Genomic DNA, 21694 nt, shown 5'->3' with positions numbered 1-21694 from the left:
ACAGATGTCTTTGCAGGGTGACTGTAGACCTCCCTAGTGTGGAGCTCCTCCTCTAGTCACTTTTGGTACTTGGGTCCCATCTTCAACCTACCATTGTCCTCACTCTGTGCTGTGGATGAAGTATAGCAGTGGTCCCTAAGCATAGCAGTGGTCTCCAAGCAGAGTACAGGAAGCAAGAAGCTTAAAACCAGTGCTGAGAGGCGGGAGATGCAGGGCATAGAATGGATGTGAGCAAGGTGCCGTGGCACAGATGTGGGATCTTTATCCCACTGGGCGTGACTCACAAATCATAGATTCAAAAGAAACTTGATTTCAAGATGGAGGTTACAGAGCTTTAGAACTCTAAGTGCGGGGTCAGTAAATCAGTTTATTTGGGAATGAGAGATATTGTATGGCCTCATGACAGAGGAAATCAAAGAGGGAATAAATCAGTTATGCCACACTCTGGGGCCATAGTACTTAGCAGGAGGATATCAAATGCATAAATTTTAGATGGTTCAAACCATAACTAGCCTAGACAGTGAGAATAGATAAATGTGGGGTAGAAGATTTTGAGGCTAGGTAAAGCCAGTTAACAATATGGATAGTTATATTTGCTGTGTACAACGTAATTATAAGCATAATCTTGGTATGGTAGATGGAAAACACCTTATAAATATGACCAAGTCTATTTCACCTGCCCTTTGGAATGCTCGCTTCAATACCACTCTAGACATTAGACCTTCTCCTACTACACTTAGTTATATTCAGAGAAGAAAAATGGTTGAAAATTTTCATATCTGTTTCCAATTTTTGTTTCCTTTTGGATAAATCAGTTTTCTTCTCATTAATACAACCATGCATTTTTGAGGTCATTTTATGAGCTCTATTCATGGCCATGGTCATAATTACAGGTATTCTCATTTCCCAGGGTATTCCCCCATCTAATCCCTTTTACCCTTCCTAGTTTCAAATGATTTCCCTTGAGTTTCCAAATCATAGGCTATTAGTTCCCTGATCAAAGCCATTATTGACTGCATTTTGAACAAGTGATAATTACTTTGTTAGGGTTACTTGAGTCCCCAGGCTTCCTTTGTCACGGTACCCATGCTACAGCTCTTTACTGCTTTTCTTAGTCCTGAATGTATCTTGGATGCCCCGGCATCAAACCTTTGTCTAAGTCCATCCCTTCAGTTTCTGTGTCTTCGTTTCTTCTCCATTCTCATTGCAGCTTTCTATGCAGATTCTTTCCCAAGTATAACGCCTCCCCTTGCAATCCTTCTAAAATCTCTTTGATAGTAATTCATCTCTCCTTCCTCTGTCTGTCTGCATCTCTATTTCATTCCCATATACATACTTCCATGTATGCCCGTATATGTATATATTTATATTGTGTTTTCTGTTTTCAGTTATCAAACTTCTTAATCTTGAAATATTCATTGGACTGTGAGAGCACTGTATCTTACCAAATGTAACAATTCCGTTTAAAGAATTCATTAATTCATTAAAGAGTTTAGTAACATTGGAAGACTGGTTTTATGCAATAGAATCATAAGCAAGGATGCATTTTTCTTTCGAAGGGAAGACATACTTTTTTTTTATCCTCAGTCTTTTGTATTCATTATCTATCTGATTGTTTTCTGAGTCCTTTCTCTTTCTCTTCTCTTCGTTGTCACTGGATTATTTTTTACCTTCCCCATGGTCTCTTGTTGAGCCCATCTTGTTTCTATTACGAATATCATTCAAATGTATTTCTTACTTAATACATTGTTTTTCTATTAGAGAGTTAAAAAAAACATAGCAAACTATCATGTTAGATAGATACTGGAAAGCATTAATGCTTCACCTTTGGTTAGAGAGTGTGATATCCATTCTAAGACATTTAATCTTTTTGGAAGAAGCGATCAGGTTTTTTCCTGGAGAGCAAGCCTGCATACCAGTTGTGGAAGGCTGGGCACAACATAGTAGTGTACTTCCCAGAGGAAGATATCACCGTTCTGTGGGACGAGAAGACAACCATCCACATCAAAGTTGGGCCACAGTGGAAGGTAGGCCAGCCTAACCCCTAAGTGGGATGCAATAAATGGAATTGTGTTTATCTTTTCTTTATCATGTTTAAAGAAAACAAAGATAGAACAAAAGATTGAATTTGTTAGGCAAATTCAGTTTTAGAAGTTTTCTTTTTGAAAATAAACTATAGAGAGCTAAGTTTGAATTGAGCCATGTTTTCAAAATTCCTAGTAATATAATATTTTAGGACTCTAGGAATTGGGGTGCAGTCAAGCAAGTGGTGTAATAGTACTACTTAGCAATATAAAGGAATAGACTATTAGTTTGCATAATCTGGGCCAATCTTATTTAGTTTTATTTTTGCTTTAACACCATACTATCTGTTGTTGCTTCATTCATGCCTCTTCTTTCTCCTCCCTGGAGTTTTGTTATGTAAGGGTTTTTTTTTTTTTGTAAAAAAGATTCACTTATTATAATAATGTTTTCTTTATTTTGCTTCATCTTGTAGCTTTTGGAAAAATAAATTCATATATAGTATAAAATTGTTGTAGTACGCGAGTAAGAGTAACTTTAAAATTACCTTTATGGTTTTGTATATTTTGAAAACTGTATAGAGCCTTGTTCTAATGTTGGAGCTTTTTACAGAGCAAGTCTACTAATACCGACTTTTCATCCAGGCGTCCCCCTTATTGCCAAGTTTTACCTCCACCTCCACAATCTGGAAAAAAACCATTCTATTTCCATTGTTTCTATATCCATTGTGTTTTTCTTCCCCAGATGTCATCTATGTGGAATTTTAGTAGTTGTTGAGATCTCCCATATTTGACTTGGCTAAATAAATATACAATTCACCCATATGGTATTAAATAGTGTTTTTTTTCCCACTTTATAGTACTATTGTAACCTGTGGTATGGATGTGCCACGGTTTATTTACCCATGGGTGGAAGTGGTAACTGGTCTTCTATAGAGGCAGTTTTTAAGTCCCTTGCATTGTCTGCTTTTTTGAACATGGGGCGTTGGTCCATGTTACTTCAAAGGGTTCCATTCCAGGCATCACTATGGAGGAGAGAGTTCAAGGAGTATCAGTTCAAGGCTTTAAGCAGAAGTTCCATTCTTGTTGGAATGTCTCCATTTTTGAACGTCTTAGAGGATCCTGCCTCTAAAAGTAATTTTTTCACAGTGTTTTGAGAAAATCCACTAGTCAGTGCTAATATGAGTAGGACCCATAGCTACTCCTTCATCATTTCACAATCTGTAGTGACCTAAGTTAGTTTTTTGTTTCAACATTTATACTGTTACAGAACCTTAAATATATTATCTAGTAGGTTTTTCTTCATAAAAATTATTTATGCTTATGTAGAAGATATATGTATCAGTATATAATGTATGTACATGTATATATTAATATACTTCGGTATATACTTTTCTACCTATATTGTTAGAGATATCATTGCTAAGATGCTATAGTTAGTGTGGATAGATAATTCTTGGAGGTTGATAAAATATTTGGGGGCTGTTAAACATTACAAATGAAATTTAATTGGTGTGAAGCTATTTTACTAAAATATTTATTTTACATTATTTCTATGAAAGTTGTTTATATATTTTAAATCATCCAAGTTTTAATACATGTGTTAGAATAAAAAGAAAATATTTCATTATAATTTTATTTTTGTAGAACAAACTGGCAGGATTGTGTGGGAACTTCGACAAGTGCACTTCAAATGATATGACCACATCTAATAACCTGGAAGTGAGAAATGCACAGGTGTTTGGGGACAGTTGGGCCTTAGGGCAGGTGAGTTACAGATATAGAATTTAGAACAAACTGAAGAGCATTCCAAAGAGTCAAGTTACCTAAGTTACTTTTTGCAGAATGTTTTTATAATAACATATAGTTGATGAACTTTCATACTTACTTTTCTATGTAATTCTTATGATAACTTTATTTTGCAAAAGTTATTATTGTCTCCACATTTCAGATAGAAAGATGGTGTTTCAGGGAGGTTAAATGATTTGTCTAATACAAATTAATGTACAGAGAGTTGCAAAGGTGACATTTAGATTTATATCTTCTCATGTCTGTTCAAGCGTAGCAAAATATCTTCTACTCCATATCCATTCAGTAGATTTTGTTTAATATGTATTTTTTGTTTTTATTTTTATTTCAAGATAGGAGTTCTCTGTAGCTTTGGAGCCTGTGCTGGAACTAGCTCTTGTAGACCAGGCTGGCCTTGAACTCACAGAGAATTGTTTGCTTCTGCCTCCCAAGTACTGGATTAAAGGAGTGCACCACTACCACTTGTTCAAGATAATGTCTTTTATTATAATATAGATACAGAATATGAATATGATAGTCCCTGCCTTTAAGAAATCTCAAATCTTAAGTCAGTAGGTGACTTAGAAAATTACCAAAAATATATTGATATCGATAAGCATTTTAGTAGAGGTTGTTACAGTCCAAGGAGGATTCCTGGAATAGTTGGTGTGGAAATAAGGCCTTTATCATGTACAAGATACAAGAAGATAAAGTTTTTGCAGTGGTTTTCAGCCTTCTTAATGCTTTGACCTTTGATACAGTTTATCATGTTGTGATGACCCCCAAAACCATAACGTTATTTTCATTGCTACTTTATAATTAAAATTTTTGCTACTGTCATGAATTATAATACAAATACTTGGTGTGCAGAATATCTGATATGTGACCCCTGTGAGGGTCACAACCCACACGTTGAGAACCACTGGTTTATGGATAGGAGGATGGAGGAAAGGGAGGGAAGTCACCTGGCTGATCTGAACTGAGATGGAGAGAGTACAAAGTGTAAAAACATCTCATAGTGTTCATATGGTGATGACATAGGGCTAATACCCTAAAGACCAAAGATAAATTTTAGCAGGGGCACAGGCTTTTATAGTACAGCCAGTTTAGCTCTTAGGGGGGATTTAGAAAACTGTAGAAACTTGAGACCATAAAAAACAAAAGCTCCCAATATTTGTTGAAGGACATTATTGAGAAGGATGGATTTGGAAGACTCAAAAAAAAGAAAAACAAACCTTATACCTTCTGGTATCAGAAATATCAGCTGGAGTTCTCCCCTAGACAGGACAGTGAGGAGATATATGTATGCAGAAGTTGGGCTCAGGATATACGATGTATTGAGAAAGAGGTGATGGAAAGATTTTAGCTTGAAGCGCAGGCAATAGCCCTGGCATGTATATAGGAGAGATTCATGTTCATAGAATTTTTCATGAAAATTCTGCATTTGTAAAAAAATTCAAAAGATTAATTTCTCTCTCTAACATCACTCTATTTTTAGCTGTTTCTCAGTAGTGATTTATGTTATTACTATGTAACCTCTATGGATAAGAACAGGCAATAGGTAAAGAATGTTGAAAGGGTTAAACTGTATTCGATGCCACTGTCATGGGTGTAGGGTGCTTTGATTTCAGAGTTCAACCCCTTTAAGGCCTTTCATTTCCCTTTGCTACTCAACAGTGTGAAGATCCTGTTGAAGCACTGAAGCCTTGCGAGGCCCACCAAAACAAATTTCCCTATGCCAAGAAAGAGTGCTCCATTCTGTACAGTGATGTTTTTGCTCCGTGTCGCAATGTGGTAAGTTGAAAACTTTCACTGACATCTCAAATATAGAGACTTGCGGCTGCATGTGCTGAGATGAGTGGGGGGCAAATCCAGCAACTCGTGTTTCCCAGGTGTCCTATGGTCATCGCTAGGGGACCCTTGTTACTGTTGCTTCTCTGTGAGCAACAGGATCAGTTGACCTCCTTTCTTCCTCAGCCCATCTTACCTAACAGTGTGCCTCTGGAAATGATCATCACAACTCTAGTTCATGAAATACAATTTATTCACAGTGTTTTTTAAATATGTATAAAACAAAAGGGGAAATAGTGTCTCTGTCGTCAGAGAGTATTTCAAATGGACATTCTTTTCAACGTAAGTATAGTTTAACAGGATTCCTGGTGACATATTTAAAATTGTTTTAGAAGCTATTTTAAGAACATAACTTAAATATCTCAGCTCCTTCCTCATATGATAATTTTGGGCCCCAGTAGAAGTTGGGAAAGTAATTTAGTACAGTTCTTAAAGCCAAGAATACCTCCGCCACATGCCCTCTGTTTTCTCAAAGAAGTTACTTGTGTATTTTTTGAGTTGTGAGGCAGGTTTGCTGTTTAGTTCCTTGGAACACCATTTTTACTTGAAAGAACAAATTATAGAAAAATATGGTCATTCAGACAAGAATATTTGGCAGATATTTTCTTAAGGAAAAGAGAGTAAGTCTGAGGCTTCAAGGCAAATATCTGATGGCATCTGTTGTCCTTAAAAATATTTAAACTTTTTGAAGTGAAAAATAGAATTTTGCAAATCTTGGTTCCATGGCTGTGGGTTTAAAAGTTTTGAGATACTTTTCTGAAAATACAGCTGATTGTTGTAGGAGGCTGCTTGTTTGTTCCCAGATGCTCAGCCCTGAAATAATCACACAGAAATCATATTATTTGCAATATTGTTTGGCCAATAGCTTAAACGTATTTCTGGCTAATTCATGTTTTAAATTAACCCATTTCCATTAATCTGTGTATCACCATGAAGCTGTGGCTTACCTGGTAAAGTTCTGGCGTTTGTCTCCAGTGGGGCTGCATGGTTTCTCCTCAACTCCTCCTTCTTTCTCCCAGCATTCAGTTTAGTTTTCCCAGCCTAGTTTTGTTCTGCCCTGCTTTGCTATAGACTCAAAGCAGTTTCGTTATTAATCAATGGTTTTCACAGCATACAGGGGGAATCCCACATCAGCTGATGATATGAATTAATGTGACCTGTTGTCTATAATTAAATGCATTAACATCCATACCTTTGTACACTACACATTTTTTCAAAGGAGTTAAAGATTATTTAACTTAAAGGCAAGTTAAGCCTAAAGAGTTAAATCAAGCAAAGTACAGACTTCATTGGTGTGATTTCAGACATCCATTTCAACCTAGTCTTTGTGGATATCAATGTGGAATTCCTTAAAAAATTAAAACAAGAAGTGTCCCATAACCCAGGCACACCACTTATCACTGTTACAAAGGATCTACATCCTATTATGGAGATACTTTCTCATTCAAGTTTATTTATGCATATTCAAAGCAGCAAGGCAATTCTATCAGCCATTCAGATGTCCATCAACAGGTGAATGCATAAATGGAAATGTGGTACATGTATACACTGAATCTTATTCAGCGGTAAAGAAAAACAAAAATGGATGGAGCTGTAGTGTACTGTGTATGGACTCAGAAAGTAAACAAAAACTGAAGCACACATTCTATCTCTTAGACACATCCTAGCCTGTAATGTATACATGTTTACATATAAATAGATGTAAAAGGATAAAGTCTAAAAATGTAAGAAGGAAACCAAGAAGGTAATTAATGGGTGATAGGAAAGAATAGGGAGTGAGCTAAAGGACAAAGGGACATAAAAGAGGCAAGGATTCCCCCCTCTGTCCCCAAGAGGCTGTGAGGGGGGGAATCAGGGATAGTGGGGGTGGGACCATGAAGGAAATGTGGGGAAAGAGAAATCACTAAAACACAATTGAAAATGCCATAATGCTATCTAAAACAATATATCCTGTGTTTTTTTTTTATATAAAACAAGAAAGCTACAGTTATGGATATAGCCTAAAAGACTATTATCACAGTCACCCTCCCAATGTATTAAATACCATTGATTTTCTAGTTATATGTGCATAGAGAACTTTCCTTGGATTTTTAACCAAAACCAAGCCACAGCAAAAATAGTACAGCACATTGAATGGGAAATCAGATACGAGAGTCAAGTTGTGTCTTGTGAAAGGATGTTAAAGAAATCTGCAAAAATGTAAAACATCGCTCTCTCCACTATTTTAATTTTGCTTGATCGAATACAGGGTTTTACTAAAATATGTAATTTATGTTAACATGTAATGAGTTTATAATTATTATTTTAAATACCTCAGTTGTAAGTTTTAATATGATGACTCTTCTATAATATCAAAAACGTTTTAGGAACTTAAAGGGAGTCCGGGATGGCTTGCTACATTAAAAGGACATGGGTAGTCTTGAGTCCCATTTATAAAGAGCCTCCATTTTGAGATTTTTATGTCTTTTGAGACCATAATTCCTTGACAGGCAATATGACGTTCATTCTGGACCCATGCCACAGTCTCAAGGCTCCTCTCCTGGATGCTACTTGAAAGATCAACTCATGCATAGGCACGTAACATAAAGCACAAATAGCCGACACCAAACCTTTCATTTGTGACACATTGTCAGTTCTCTCTATTCAATCCAGTCAGTGATTTCACAAGTGCAATGCAAAGGAAGCAATTAATTGAATATGAGACATTTCTAAGAAACTGCCATTGCCACTCACTCACCACCAGCATACTGCCATTTAGGAGACGAAGAAGTAAAATAAAAAAATGTGAAGTGCATTTAGAAACAGAGCAAGCTGCTTTGATGCTGGGTGATTATGCCAAGAATGAAACAATCCAACAATACACTTTTCATAAGTCTGAAATCTGCCCTATTGCGGATGTCAAGATTGATCGCTCTGTTATTCTTACTAGTTTTGCTAATTCTCTGAGGTGGCAATTGTTTAGTAACTCAGTTTCCTTTGGCAACACTGTGGGTTGAGACAATTAGGACTGTGTGGGTGGCGGTATTATGCAGATGCCACCCATCGTGAAAAGTGGGCAGTTTCTCTTCTCTCAGCCGTTTGAATGTAATCCCAAGTGGCACTTATTGAAATCCTATTATCTTTCCTTTTACTTTCAGATCGATGTGACCTCTTTTGCCAAAAACTGCCATGAAGATACGTGTAACTGCAATTTAGGTGGCGATTGTGAATGTCTCTGTACCAGTGTGGCCGCCTATGCCTACAAATGCTGTCAGGAAGGCGTGCCGGTGCGCTGGAGGTCACCCACAGTTTGTGGTGGGTATCTTGCCTAGGACCTCATTAAGTGGATAGTTATTAAGATCTGAATTATTTGTTGTTTTATTGTGGAGCAATTCCATGGAACTCATGGAAACACCGTTTTTAGTTGTCTAAATTTCATAGTCTTTTGACAGTCACCAATTATCATATATCAAAGAGAAAGGAATTTGCTGCTTTCTCTTATGTTTACTGCTGTTCCTGCAACTTCTGAAATAGAAATTACATACCATCCTCACAGAAATTGATTGTGATCCCAATCCTCTTATGCCTGTGAAGCTTCATCCTTCTGATAATAAGGATGTTCTCTTAAAAACCCATCTTGATTTCCCATCAGCTCTGACTCCTTAATAATTTTATTTACTTATGTAGGGGTTGAGTCATCTGAAGAACAGATTCCAATTTGGACAGTGTCTATGACTGACTTCTAAATTGCCAAGTATTTTTATCTACTTTTAAAATAATGTCACAAGTCCTCCTTGTGTGGAACACTTAACAGCAGGAACAGGGGACTGTCTCTGACACTTTTACTGGGTTTTGGAACCCTATTCCTCATCCTGGGTCGCTTTGCCCAGCCTTAATAAATGGGGAGGTGCTTAGTGTTACTGCAACTTGACATGCCATGTTTTGTTGAATTACTAATAGAAATGAAGGAGGAGTGGATTAGGGGGTGGGGAAAAGCGGTGGGATGGGAAGGATAGACTGGAAGAAGAAGAGGGAGGGGACACTGCAGCTGGGAAGTAGAATAAAAAATAATAATGTCATGAAATCTATCTTGTTGAAACACACCATCTTAAAAATAACCGTTGAGTAAGACCTGGATGTGTGCACCTGTTTCCCGGCTCTTGAGAGGCCGAGAAGAGAGGATCAGTGTGAGCAAGTTTGAAGCTGACCTAGGCTGTAAGCAGGATTGTTTTAAAAACATCAGCTTCACCTCTGCATGAACAAGTATGTGTTCTCCCACACATGCACACACAATCGCCTTGGCTCATAGGAAGTTTCTAAGCAATGATGTCACTCTCTGTTATTTTATGTAGTTATTAATAAATGGCTGTCCCTTTGTTGCACATTCATGAACAAATAATATGTAATTTATATGCAACTTATTATTTATTTTTATTTCTTTTAGCTCTTGATTGTGAATACTATAATGAAGGTACGTGACACATTCATGACTACAGTGTTCTGTCAGGCACATTTTCAGGAAAAACTTTTTGAACAATTTATACTGTGAACAAAACACAAATAATTCATGAATCAAAGTTATGAAAGCTTTTCTTTCTACATTTGACCTAATTTAATGAGGACTGATGCTGAATTTATTTTCTAAGAATAAAAGTGTGTAATTTAGGTTATTTGTACTTAAAAGGTCTTCCAAAAATACTTTTGGAATGATGCAAATGAATAAACAGTTTAATTAATTTTAAGTAAAATGCAAAAGTATATTGAAGGCATATCTTGCTTCATATAACCATTCATATAACTATGAACCCTGTTCAAAAGTTCTAAAATTTCCATAGTTTTAAGTTCATAATTCATATATTTGCAGTGAAATACAGTGTTTTTTTTTTTAAATAAACACACAATTGAATGATAAGGTCAGATGAATTAGCATGTCAGTCATTTCAACGTTTACTCTTTGTGGTGAGAACATTTAAAATCCTTTCTTCTAGCTGTTTGGTATTTAACCAAAAGTAATAGTAAATTCTTTTTACAAAGTCAGTACAGAATTTTGGTGTAGTTTTCTCTGGTTCTCATGTACCTGGCTTGACACTGTGCATAGTAAACACTAGTTACAGGGCCAGAACCAACTGTTGCTTGTGTTGTGGGAAAATTCTCACTACTCCTGTTCAGCTCCATCTTGGCATGGGGACAGTCTTTCCCGTCCCATCGCTATGCAGGAAATCCAAGGATTTCACTCATACTTGGAAGCTCTTCTCTCATAATCTGTGTGGCTCCAGCTGCTCCATGGTGACCAATTCCAGGTGATATTAATATAGGGGACAGCACTGAATCCTTCCCTCTCCTGGTCTCCCAAAAATGCTTTTTTGGAAGGCATCTTATTCCTCCAACCCTGTTATCCCCTCCTCGACCCTTTTCCCCTTCTCTGGGCTTGAGTCTTTTAAAGGAGAAAAACCTTATTTTACATTCATTGAACATTTTTTCCTTTCTTACCTAGGGTGGGATAGAAGATAAAATTGTGCTTGAGATAAAAATTAGAAAAGGGGAAAGAGAAATTTATCAAGTGTAACATGATAAATCTTTTAGGAAGATGATCCACCATGCTCATGGTGACTCCGAATATAGTCCACAAGGCAAAAATGCACACACCTGTTCAAAGTATATAGTTGGTCAAAATGTAACAGAATGCATCATGATTCATAAGAAATTTCAAAGTTTTACTATACTCAGTTATATTAAGGATACTAGTAGGACAGAAAATACATAAAATAGCAATTTAAAAATATCAATAAACATTTATCATTTATTTACTTATTTTTATAAGATGAGCTTTGCAAAAATATTTTCCTGATGAGTTCCATGTCTGGGTCTAGGCGTCTTGTTTCCTCTTTATTTTAGACTCACCTTCTGGTGAAAATTAATAATTCCCCAAACAGTTAAATATTGGATATTGTGTCTTTGAATTCTTTTTTTTCATGCAGTGCAATTAGAAGAGTGTGATGACATGAGGTCATTAGTACAGATAAATGTCTTTATTATATCCATTTTAGCATGTATGTAAGTCAGAAGATATCCTTCATGAGTTGGGTTCTGTCTCCAACTTTGGGTTCTAGGGATCAAGCCTAAGCCACCAGGCTGGTATTGAAAGCACTTTACCTGCTGAGCCATTTCATAAGCTCTGATACAATTAAACTTTGTGTGTTTATTGAGGATATCAGTATTCTTGGGTTTTAGACTGAAAAGTAACCTAGACAAATTTCTTCTAGAGGAGAGAGAATATGAAGGCTAAAAGATTAAGTCATTTCCCACCTTGTTTTCTTTTATATGCACAAAATTTCATACATGCACTCATGTGCATATTTACATACATAAATATATACATACATTTATTTTTATATAATTTAATTAATGTATTTTAAATATATATACTATCTACTATACTACTTTTTTAAAAAACTGGTTGTTAATTAATCTGAATAACTTTTTAATTGCCAAATATTTATGAAGTATTTTTATTTAAAAAAATTTAAAGTCCCATGCTAATCTATAATTATCCTACTTGTAACTTCACCAGGACTTGGAGATGGACCATATATGCTGGCAAGCTATGGGCAGAGCGGCCTTGTTCTAGGTGCCAACCTGACCAGTAGAAGCATTTTCTCTTTGCCAAGAAGTAGTAATCGTGGTAATTTGTTTTTTATTTTTATGATCACTCCGGGCCTTTTCAAAGAGAAGACATCTTGTAAGTATAATTGAAAATGTAAATATAGTTCTTTACTTACATGTTTTCATTAAGTATTCCCCAAGTAATAATTAGATGCTTCATATGCTATGACATTTTCTAAGTTCCCCAAATAATATAAAACAAAATCTTGACTTATGTATTGACATTGCTATGTTAGAATTGCTGATGTCTGAGCGTTTTTTTTTTTTCTTTTTGGTATTAAGTAACTCACTGGTTAAATGTTTACAGTATGAACCACAGAGCTTACTTTGAAAAAAAAATTAATAGACAGCTTATTCCTCACATTTAATTTTAATGGGAGGTTAAAGTGGAAGGAAAGGGTATGATTGACATCAGATGACTGAGCATGGAGGCACACACTGGAGTGTAGACAGTCAGAGACGGTCTCTGTCCTCAGCCACCTCCTCTGTCCTGGTCTGAGGTGTTGACTCTGCCTTCATTCACTGGCTCGTACCAGAAGTTTTTGTCCTAGGCTTGTAACTACCTGACACCTGCTCTTCCTGGTGGGTGTGCCTTTTCCGGCCAGTAATGCCAGGCTACGTTTCCATTGTAGTCTATCCAGAACCACACACAGCTTCTTCTACAAGCTCAGGAAAAACAATGTGAAATGAAAGACTCTGATAAAATGCTCCCTTTTCTGAGAAAGTGCTTCCAGTTTTTTGGTTTGAATGATACCTTCTTTCCTGGAAAATGACCTCTGTGTTCTTCAAGCATCTATCAGTCTGAAGCTTTAATGTACGTTAGTTACAACTGTTTTTCCTTGTATAAAAATTTATTTTATTTTATTTTTCATCTTGGTTCCTCAGTCATGATATTTGCAAGTTTTGAGGACAAAAATGCATGTTTTTGGTAACATTGCATTTGATAGATGTCTTAATTTTATAGTTTATAGTGACGTCCGCTTTTGAAAGAGACAAATACTTTAAAAAAATTAACTCAATATCTTAATAAAAAGTGTTTATAGCAGGAATCTTACATATATAAGGGACAATCTCAGAACAAGTTGATGAAACGCAATCATACTTATCCAAAGCCTGATGGCTCGTTAGCCATTTTGCCATCTTTGGAAAAATAGATGGTACTATTGAGTAAATAACATTTTCTCGGCGTAGCAAGATCCCCTATATGGCCCAGTTTTCCTCTGAGACCCCATTGATATCAAAGCACAGTTGGTTACACTCTTAGATTAGTCTATTTTTTTTCTCTTGCTCCTTCCCATCACACAGGTTAGTGGTTTGCAGGTTTTCTATGTGAGATTATTACAGCTTATGAATATAGATTCTTATTATTTTTGCATAATTATTTTGCATAATAGATAAATTCAAAACGAGAAAACCTGTCAGAGATTGGGTTTGGGAGGGTCGACTCATTGTTATTTACACCTAAAGCCTTGCCTTTTCTCTTTGAAATCTCATAATTCGTGTCCGATGTGCCTGAGATGGCCATTAATTTTGACGATTTTCAACCTTGCAAATGAACAGCGTGATGTCATCAAGACACTCTGTTTTACAGCATTGGCTCTGGTTTCCTTGGAATCTGCGGAAAGGCCAAACTACTTTCTCTATGTTCACGACAACGGCACTCTTAGCTTGTTGATGTGGCAGGCAAGCTCGGCGTTTCATCAGAGGGCAACATTTTTCCACCACCAAGGCCTCTGGATTCCTGGTGCCAGTGCATTCGAATTATACAGCAAGAAAGGCTTCTTTATCGTTTTCACGGATTCTAGTGTCAGAGTGTCAAAATACGATGATTCGGAAGAGTTCAAGGAGTCAAGCAGCTTCAGCATAGAAGGTGGGCTTCCCGGGAGCTCCAATGAGCGAGTACAGACACGTGTGCCGTGCAGACCGTGTCAGATGCCAATGTTAAGAATCTGATTCTATGAGCACACTTTGTGTGACCCTAACCCTTCTCCCTATTAGGCTACTCAGCTAACTGGGCGAAATAATACTGATTTTTATCTAATGTATTAAATGCATGGATATAAATGGCTTATAATAACGTAACTAACATTATAATTATTTCCCCCAAATATTGCTAATAGTACTTACTAGACTTTGTCATCAAAGCCCACTTACTCACATTTCATGAAATGGTCTAGTTTTTGGATCTACGTTTTTCATACAACACAGCCTCTTATTAATCTAATTCTTAGACTTGAAGACAGCATTATTTATCTTTGTCTTCTGATTTCAAGAGTGTCTCCATTCATTAACCCCTGGAAAGTCTCCTTAGTTTTGTAAAAGCCTGGTGTGATTTCCAAGAAAGACTGTTTGCAATCTACAGCCTAGGAGATTGCTTTCTGATATGTGGGACTCTGAAGGTTGGGGGTAGCTAAGGTCATCTAGGGACATTTCTTTACCCTTTTGGCTCTTGAGTAAAAGTACTGACATACCTGCATACCATTCTGTAGAATGGTGTGATTACTGTACTTGATTGTATGTACAGTTGAACCCCAATGCCTTCATTTCCCTTTTAATCCAGAAGTCTGCTCTACTAGAGTTGGATCTAGCAGCCCCACTCAGGTCTAGCAAAGGACAGTGGATGACGTCATCAGACACTGATCACTGGAGGCTTCGTCTGCTGAGAAACTCTACTGGTCTTCTTGATCCTAAAGTTAGTCCTCCTTCAGGACCCATGAACCAGGAACTCCAGCTCAGCTCTGCAAACACAAAGAATCCTCTGAAACAGCCCATTTCCTTCCCACACTTTAGAATTGAAATCTTCAGGGAGTAGATTCGGGCACAGATTTAAATGATCTCTTATGTAGAGAAAAACTTAGGCTGTGCCAGAAGGTCTTCTTCGTGATGTGGGAAAGAGATGTAGTGCCAGAGCTTGTAAGAGAAAAGTCTTTAAACCAAACTATCTAGAACTACAGGGCTTATCTTTCAATCCCACTGATTTGTTCTGTTGTATTCAAGCAGGACTTGCCATGTATGAGACACGTGCTGAGTTCTGTGGGAAGGACAGTGGTGGGACACGCTCCCAAGAGTGTTGTCTTGAGATGTGTATTTGGTCTTACTGTTTTCCTGATTGTTTGGGGCTGGGAAGATGCTAGAATATTATAAGGAAGGCATGTTTCATTTCAGATCACAAATGATGTTCCTCAGCCGAGTTGTGCAGGATAAAATTGAAGTAAAATCACAGCATAAAGAGTAATTCTCAGCTACAATAATGGGGAAATCAATGAAAGCATAAACATGAGAGAAAGGAGGACATTTGATTCTTTGGAGGCTCTATCTTCATTTAGTTGCTCAACCCAAGCACCCAGATTGTCTGGTCCCCAGGGAATTGTAATGCTTTTATCTGACGGAATATTATGATGAGAGAGAGGTCAAACACAACACAGGTTCTTATCAGAAGTTATTAGTTTCCACAATGTATGTGTCAATATGCTTAACTCTCCTTCTTCTTCTTTGCTCAGAAATCCAGGCAGTGGTACCTTATAGGAGGATGTGTGAGTGGAGATACGAACCTTGTGCTACACCTTGTTTTAAAACATGCAGCGACCCCGAAGCCCTAGCCTGTGCTTTTCTCCCACCGTAAGTAACATTGGTGCATAAACCTTTAAATTCTTTGAGGCTGGATCATCTCAGCCTACAGTCTCAAAGCTGTTCTGGATGTAGAACTCTGAGGAAACTGCAATAGAGATGCTCCAAAACATTGGATCATCTGGGCCATCCACTTCTATTAGATTTTTTAGGGTGAGGGGGCTTCCCTGATCAAACCTTATTTTTCTCACTTCCTGTGGAAAGGAAAACAAAGTAACATATCTCTTGACTTAAGTTTTGAAGTCAAGTCATTTTCAGAATATACAGGTTGGATAAATCCAGCAGCATTTATAATCAAATGTCTTTTGGCAGCTCTTGTTCCTTCCTCAGCAGCTAAACAATTTAAAGATGACACAATAACAAACAGTATCCAGATTCTCCGTGTAGTTTCCATATTTACACGGAAGCTAGGATGGGAGCTGGGAAGGCTATTGCTTCTCTGGAACCCAGGTGGCTAGGTTTGGGTCCCAATTCCTAGAGCTGGAATTCCAATCTTAGCTCTGGCCTGGGCTGGTGGCTAAAAAGCCTCAGGCAAAAGTCAGGTACCAAATGTAGCATAATTAATTAAAAACTCAAAGAGGGAAATTGGGGTTCAACCTGAATATCAGAAAAGCAAAGCAGTCAGTCACTGGCTCTTACCTGGACCTCAGTCCGAAATGGAGATCCTGTCTCCAGGAATTTCAGAACTAGACTGTGTCTGAGAGCTGTCTCCTCCCATTCTATAATACTCTCTAGGGCTGGGATTAAAGGCATGCACTGCCTGCTTTCTATGGCAACTAGTGTGGCTACTGGGATTAAGGGTGTGTTTACCACTGCCTCATCTGTAAGGCTGACCAGTGGGACTCTTTTACTCTCTGATTTTCAGGCAAACTTTATTTATTAAAATATAAATAAAATGCCACTACACATGTGTATGGCTTTTTCTAGGAACTTCAGTTCCCAATAGTGAAAACTGGACAACTCTTGGAAAGTTCAAACCACTTAACTCCATGGAAGACTATTTTGCCCTTTGATGAGATAAGGAAAATATTAAGAAGAGAAATTTACTTCTGATGATATCAAATTTCTTAGGACTGAAAATTCTTCATAGGGTCTAGTACCCTGGACATGAGGAAGAGGCAAAATGGAAGCAGGGAGTGTAAGCATCTTTCATAAGAAAGGGGAAATGGACCCATAGTGGGAGGGGATATTTTGAGGTCATTTTATACTGAAGACCTAGGAGTGTTTTTGCAGAATTATTTTTACTATCAGTACTATGAAATGCTCCAGGCATGTGACTAAGTAAGGCCTAAGTCATCTCAGGAATTCTGTCTTCACAAAGGAGACAGACACATAAGCAGGTTCAACAGTCTGGCAAGAGCTAGAGAAGGGACCAAAATCAGCAGAACATTCAGGTGGCATTCTTCAGGGCTGTAGAATGGCTAATCTCATCCCTTCCCCCTTTTAGAGCAGACTAGCTGAGGCCCAGAGAAGTCACTCAGCTAAGGCACACAGTTTGAAGAGAGAGGGTCTGATCCACTGTGCTCTGTTTACCAAAGGCTGTGAGATGAGAGGAATGAGGAACTTCTGATTTATTATCTTTAAATTCAAACTTGTGTGTGTGCGTGCACATGTGTGTGTGCGTGTGTGTGCGCGCGCGCGCGTGCGTGCATGTGTGTCTAAAGAAAGAAGTGTGATTACCTTTTGGATCTCTCAGAGTTCCAAGTGCTTCTCATCATGCCCCTTCTGTGACCACATGGTAATGATGACCCCTGGAGAGGAAGAGAACAGAAGACACACGCGTTTGTCACTAGGAGAAAAGCCAGCTGTAACAGGAAGTGGCGTTTAGGTGCTCTTATTCCTTTTGTAGCACAACCAGTGTCCGAGGTAACTGATGCCAGCTTCCCCAACGTCTCCAGTGTGCTCCCTTGAAGGACTTCCCTTTCTGGAAGAAGTTGAGGGGTGACTAGAGGATGCAGGGCAGCTTTTACTTGCCAAGCTCTCGCATTTGTGCATAGCCCTTGCTGTCTTGTCCTCTATGCTGAAGTGTCTCTACCAACTCTTGATTGTGCCCGTGGCCCAAGGGGACCCATGCACTAAGCTAGGTTTCAATATGCCCCTGCACCCCTCCTTCAAGGGCCCAAATGAGTGGTCAGTCATTCTTATCTCAGATGACTTGAGTTTCTGGTACCAAGCAACTGTTAAAGATCAAAGTGTTCCCTGAAAATGAAAGCTGTTTATGAGAAAATGTGTCAAGTAGTATACTGTGGAGCGCAAATATACATTCTTCTTATTATGTATCTTTTATAGTCATTCCTTTACACTGAGGTATTCTATCTATTTGCTGAAAGTTGGTCATAATATTAGCTGGATGACAAAGTAAAGAGAAGTCTGTTATATGTGACTATGGAGTTACTGATAAGGGATAAAATAATGGCTTTTGGAAAATGGCTTAAGAGGATAGGTATGAATTTTGTCCTCTACAAAACAATTGTGAAATAATTGAGTTAAATAAAAAAAAATAGGGATGACCTCATTTAACGATAACCCACTGGCTTTAGCTTGTCAAATTTCCTGTAACTTTAATTTTTCTTCTGCTTCCTGATAAAGTTTCAAATGGAATTATATTGTCAATTAGAATTCCATTATTCTAGTCCATTGCATGATACAGGCAGATGAACATGTATAAGCTCTTTGTATTTTAAAAGATGCATTTGTACATGTGGAATCTAAGCTATTGCTAACTAACTGTTCCTACTTAAGCCTGTTCAGCAGGAGAAAGCCTTTGCCTCACTAACACTGCCCTCTGCTGCTGACCCGTCATCGGTTCAAGTTAGTTCATGTTCTCTGAATGGAAAACTGCACGTCTTTGTCCAACCTATTAATGCCTGAAGCAATTGGAAGTGTTTAGAGATTATTAAAAATATTATCACAGCCTGCTAGTGCATTTGAGAGGCAGATAATCAGGACTTTTCCTATGAGGATTTGCATTAATTCTCTCTGGCATGTGTGAATCTAATAATTAGACTTGGCTGTACAGGGTGGGTTATAGTTCCTTCCAATAAAGAAACATTGAACTCTGAGCTTCATCTGGGTGACAGGAAAATAGGATTTCACTCAGACTTTGGTCTCACTCCTAGGAAGAGCTGTGACCTACATGCCATCTTTAGGTTTGTTCACCCAGTGCCTAAGCCCATGGCATCTCGAAAATTTTGAGGCTGTCCCTTTACTTCTGTGACTCCTACAAGTAATGGGGTTTCTTATTCAAGCCACACACTTCTTGGGTCTTAAAACTGGTCTTTCTCCAACTCATAATTAGATATACTCTCACCTATATCACTGAAGGAATTCTGGTACAAATATTAATTCCCCCAAGAACTTGCACGTCCACCGTTATTCCTCCTTGTCTTTATGAAAACAACCCTCTTCTGTGTACCACTCCATTTCTTTTCGTGTGAGATCTCAATTTTCCTTTTAGGGAGGTTAGGGCTGAATAATAGGCAGCGAAAGCCACTGTTGATGTTGTCTGTCCTATAAACCTCCTCAGGACAATAATAGCCAAACTTCATAGCAATCTGCTCAGATATTTGAAATATAGAAGTGAGAGCAGAGGTCAGAGAGATGACTCCATGATTAGGTGTGCCTGTAGATTTTAGATAGAATCTGAGTTGGGTTCCTGTTCTTCACAGTGGATATCTCACAGCTGTTTCCAGGGTATCTGATACCCTCTTCTGACCTCCGTGAGTATCTGCACACACATAACATTCTCTCTCTCTCTCTCTCTCTCTCTCTCTCTCTCTCTCTCTCTCTCTCTTTCCCTCTCTCCCCCCCACACTTAAAAATAAAGAAGTAAAGTTCTCCCAAGTATGTGATAATGAAGATTTTTTTAAGTATACTAAACCTCAGCTGCAAATGTTTAATGTGGATTTTTCTATTTACACTTTATTCCATTTATTTTTTCATTTAAAGGGTTGAAGGATGTTTGCCGCACTGCCCCAAATATATGATCCTGGATGAGGTGACCCTTAAATGTGTTTATCCAGAAGACTGTAAGTGTGGACCTTGCTGGATTTACTGTTTAAAATGAAAAGCACAGATAATTTTTTTCTTGAGAAAAATAGCTACAGTCAAAAGTTTGAGAAAGACAATAACTTATTTCAATTTCCCCGTCATCGGGCTGTTTTTATAACTTCCCAATTATTTTCTAAAACATATCTATCTTGCTTCTCGTATCTCTTTCTTGTGATTTATTTTTGTTAAGACTGGGAGATTTTTGATTTTTATTGAGCTCTACATTTTTCTCTGCACTCCTCCCTGTATCTCCCCTCCCCTACAACCCTCCCCCTAGGTCCCCATGCTCCCAATTTCCTCAGGAGAGCTTGTCTTTTTATACTTTCTACTTCCATGTAGGTTAGATCTATGTATGTCTCTCTTGGTGTCCTCATTATTGTCTAAGTTCTCTGGGATTGTGATTTGTAGGCTGGTTTTCTTTGCTTTATGTTTAAAAACCACTTATGAGTGAGTACATGTAATAATTGTCTTTCTGTGTCTGGGTTACCTCACTCAAAATGATGTTTTCTAGCTCCATCCATTTTCCTTCAAAATTCAAGCTGTCGTTATTTTTTCTACTGTGTAGTACTCCATTGTGTAAATGTACCACATTTTCCTCATCCATTCTTCAATTGAGGGACATTTAGGTTGTTTCCAGGTTCTGGGAATGACAAACAATGCTGCTATAAACACAGTTGAGCACATGTCCTTGTGGCACGATTGAGCATCCTTTGGATATATACCCCAAAGTGGTATTACTTGTCTTGAGGAAGGTTGTTTCCTAATTTTCTGAGAAATCACCACACTGACATCCAAAGGGGTTGTACCAGCTTGCATTCCCACCAGCAGTGCAGAAGTGTTCCCCTTTCCCCACAACCTTTCCAGCATAAGTTGTCATCAGTGTTTTTGATCTTGGCCATTCCTACAGGTGTAAGATGGAATCTCAGAGTTGTTTTGATTTGCATTTCTCTGATGACTAAGGATGTTGAACATTTCCTTAAGTGTCTTTCAGCCATTTTGGATTCCTTTGTGGAGAGTTCTCTATTTAGGTCTGTACTCCTTTTTTTTTAAATTGGATTATTTGTTCTTTTGATGACCAATTTCTTGAGTTCTTTGTATGTTTTGGTGATCAGACTTCTGTCTGATGTGGGGTTAGTGAAGATCTTTTCCCATTCTGTAGGCTGTCGTTTTGTCTTGTTGACCATGTTCTTTGATTTATATAAGCTTTTCAGTTTCAGGAGGTCCCATTTATTAATTATTTCTCTTAGTGTCTGTGCTACTGGGGTTATATTTAGGAAGTGGTTCCCTATGCCAATGTGTTCAAGTTCCCACTTTCTCTTCTATAAAGTTCAGTGTGGCTGGCTTTATGTTGAGGTCTTGGATCCATTTGGACTTGAGTTTTGTACATGGTGATAGATATGGGTCTATTTTCATTCTTCTACATGTTGATATGCAGTTATGCCAGCACCATTTATTAAATATGCTTTCTGTTATCCATTTGATATTTTTTGCTTCTTTGTCAAAAATCAGGAGTTCAAAGGTGTGTGAGTTAATATCCGGGTCTTCGCTTCATTTCTATTGGTCCTCCTTTCTGTACTTATGCCAATACCAGGCTGTTTTCAGTACTGTAGCTCTGTAGTAGAGTTTGAAGTCAGGGATTGTGATGCTTCCAGAAGTTTTTTTATTGTACAGGGTTGTTTTGACTATCCTGTTTTTTTTTTTTTTTTTTTTTTTTT

At 37.7% G+C, this 21694-nt stretch overlaps 1 protein-coding gene across 4 annotated transcripts in view; it reads left to right on the top strand.

Moving 5' to 3' along the window:
- Window positions 1–21694, top strand: part of Otogl (otogelin like) — a 121477-nt gene that overhangs the window by 58551 nt on the left and 41232 nt on the right. For 3 of the 4 annotated variants that reach the window (XM_050135533.1, XM_050135530.1, XM_050135531.1), the window contains 9 exons: window positions 1878–2027; window positions 3669–3788; window positions 5487–5603; window positions 8798–8954; window positions 10084–10110; window positions 12211–12378; window positions 13894–14172; window positions 15803–15920; window positions 19878–19957. In XM_050135533.1, coding sequence (XP_049991490.1) covers window positions 1878–2027; window positions 3669–3788; window positions 5487–5603; window positions 8798–8954; window positions 10084–10110; window positions 12211–12378; window positions 13894–14172; window positions 15803–15920; window positions 19878–19957 — 1216 coding nt within the window. The remainder of the gene's footprint in view (window positions 1–1877; window positions 2028–3668; window positions 3789–5486; window positions 5604–8797; window positions 8955–10083; window positions 10111–12210; window positions 12379–13893; window positions 14173–15802; window positions 15921–19877; window positions 19958–21694) is intronic. The other variant, XM_050135532.1, reaches the window with a different exon arrangement.

The sequence above is a fragment of the Alexandromys fortis genome, unplaced genomic scaffold (genome assembly GCF_014885135.2).
Source record: "Alexandromys fortis isolate MF-2015 unplaced genomic scaffold, M_Fortis_MF-2015_v1.1 scaffold_24, whole genome shotgun sequence".
In the NCBI taxonomy this organism is placed as follows: domain Eukaryota; kingdom Metazoa; phylum Chordata; class Mammalia; order Rodentia; family Cricetidae; genus Alexandromys; species Alexandromys fortis.
This window is presented reverse-complemented; position numbering and strand designations above follow the sequence as displayed.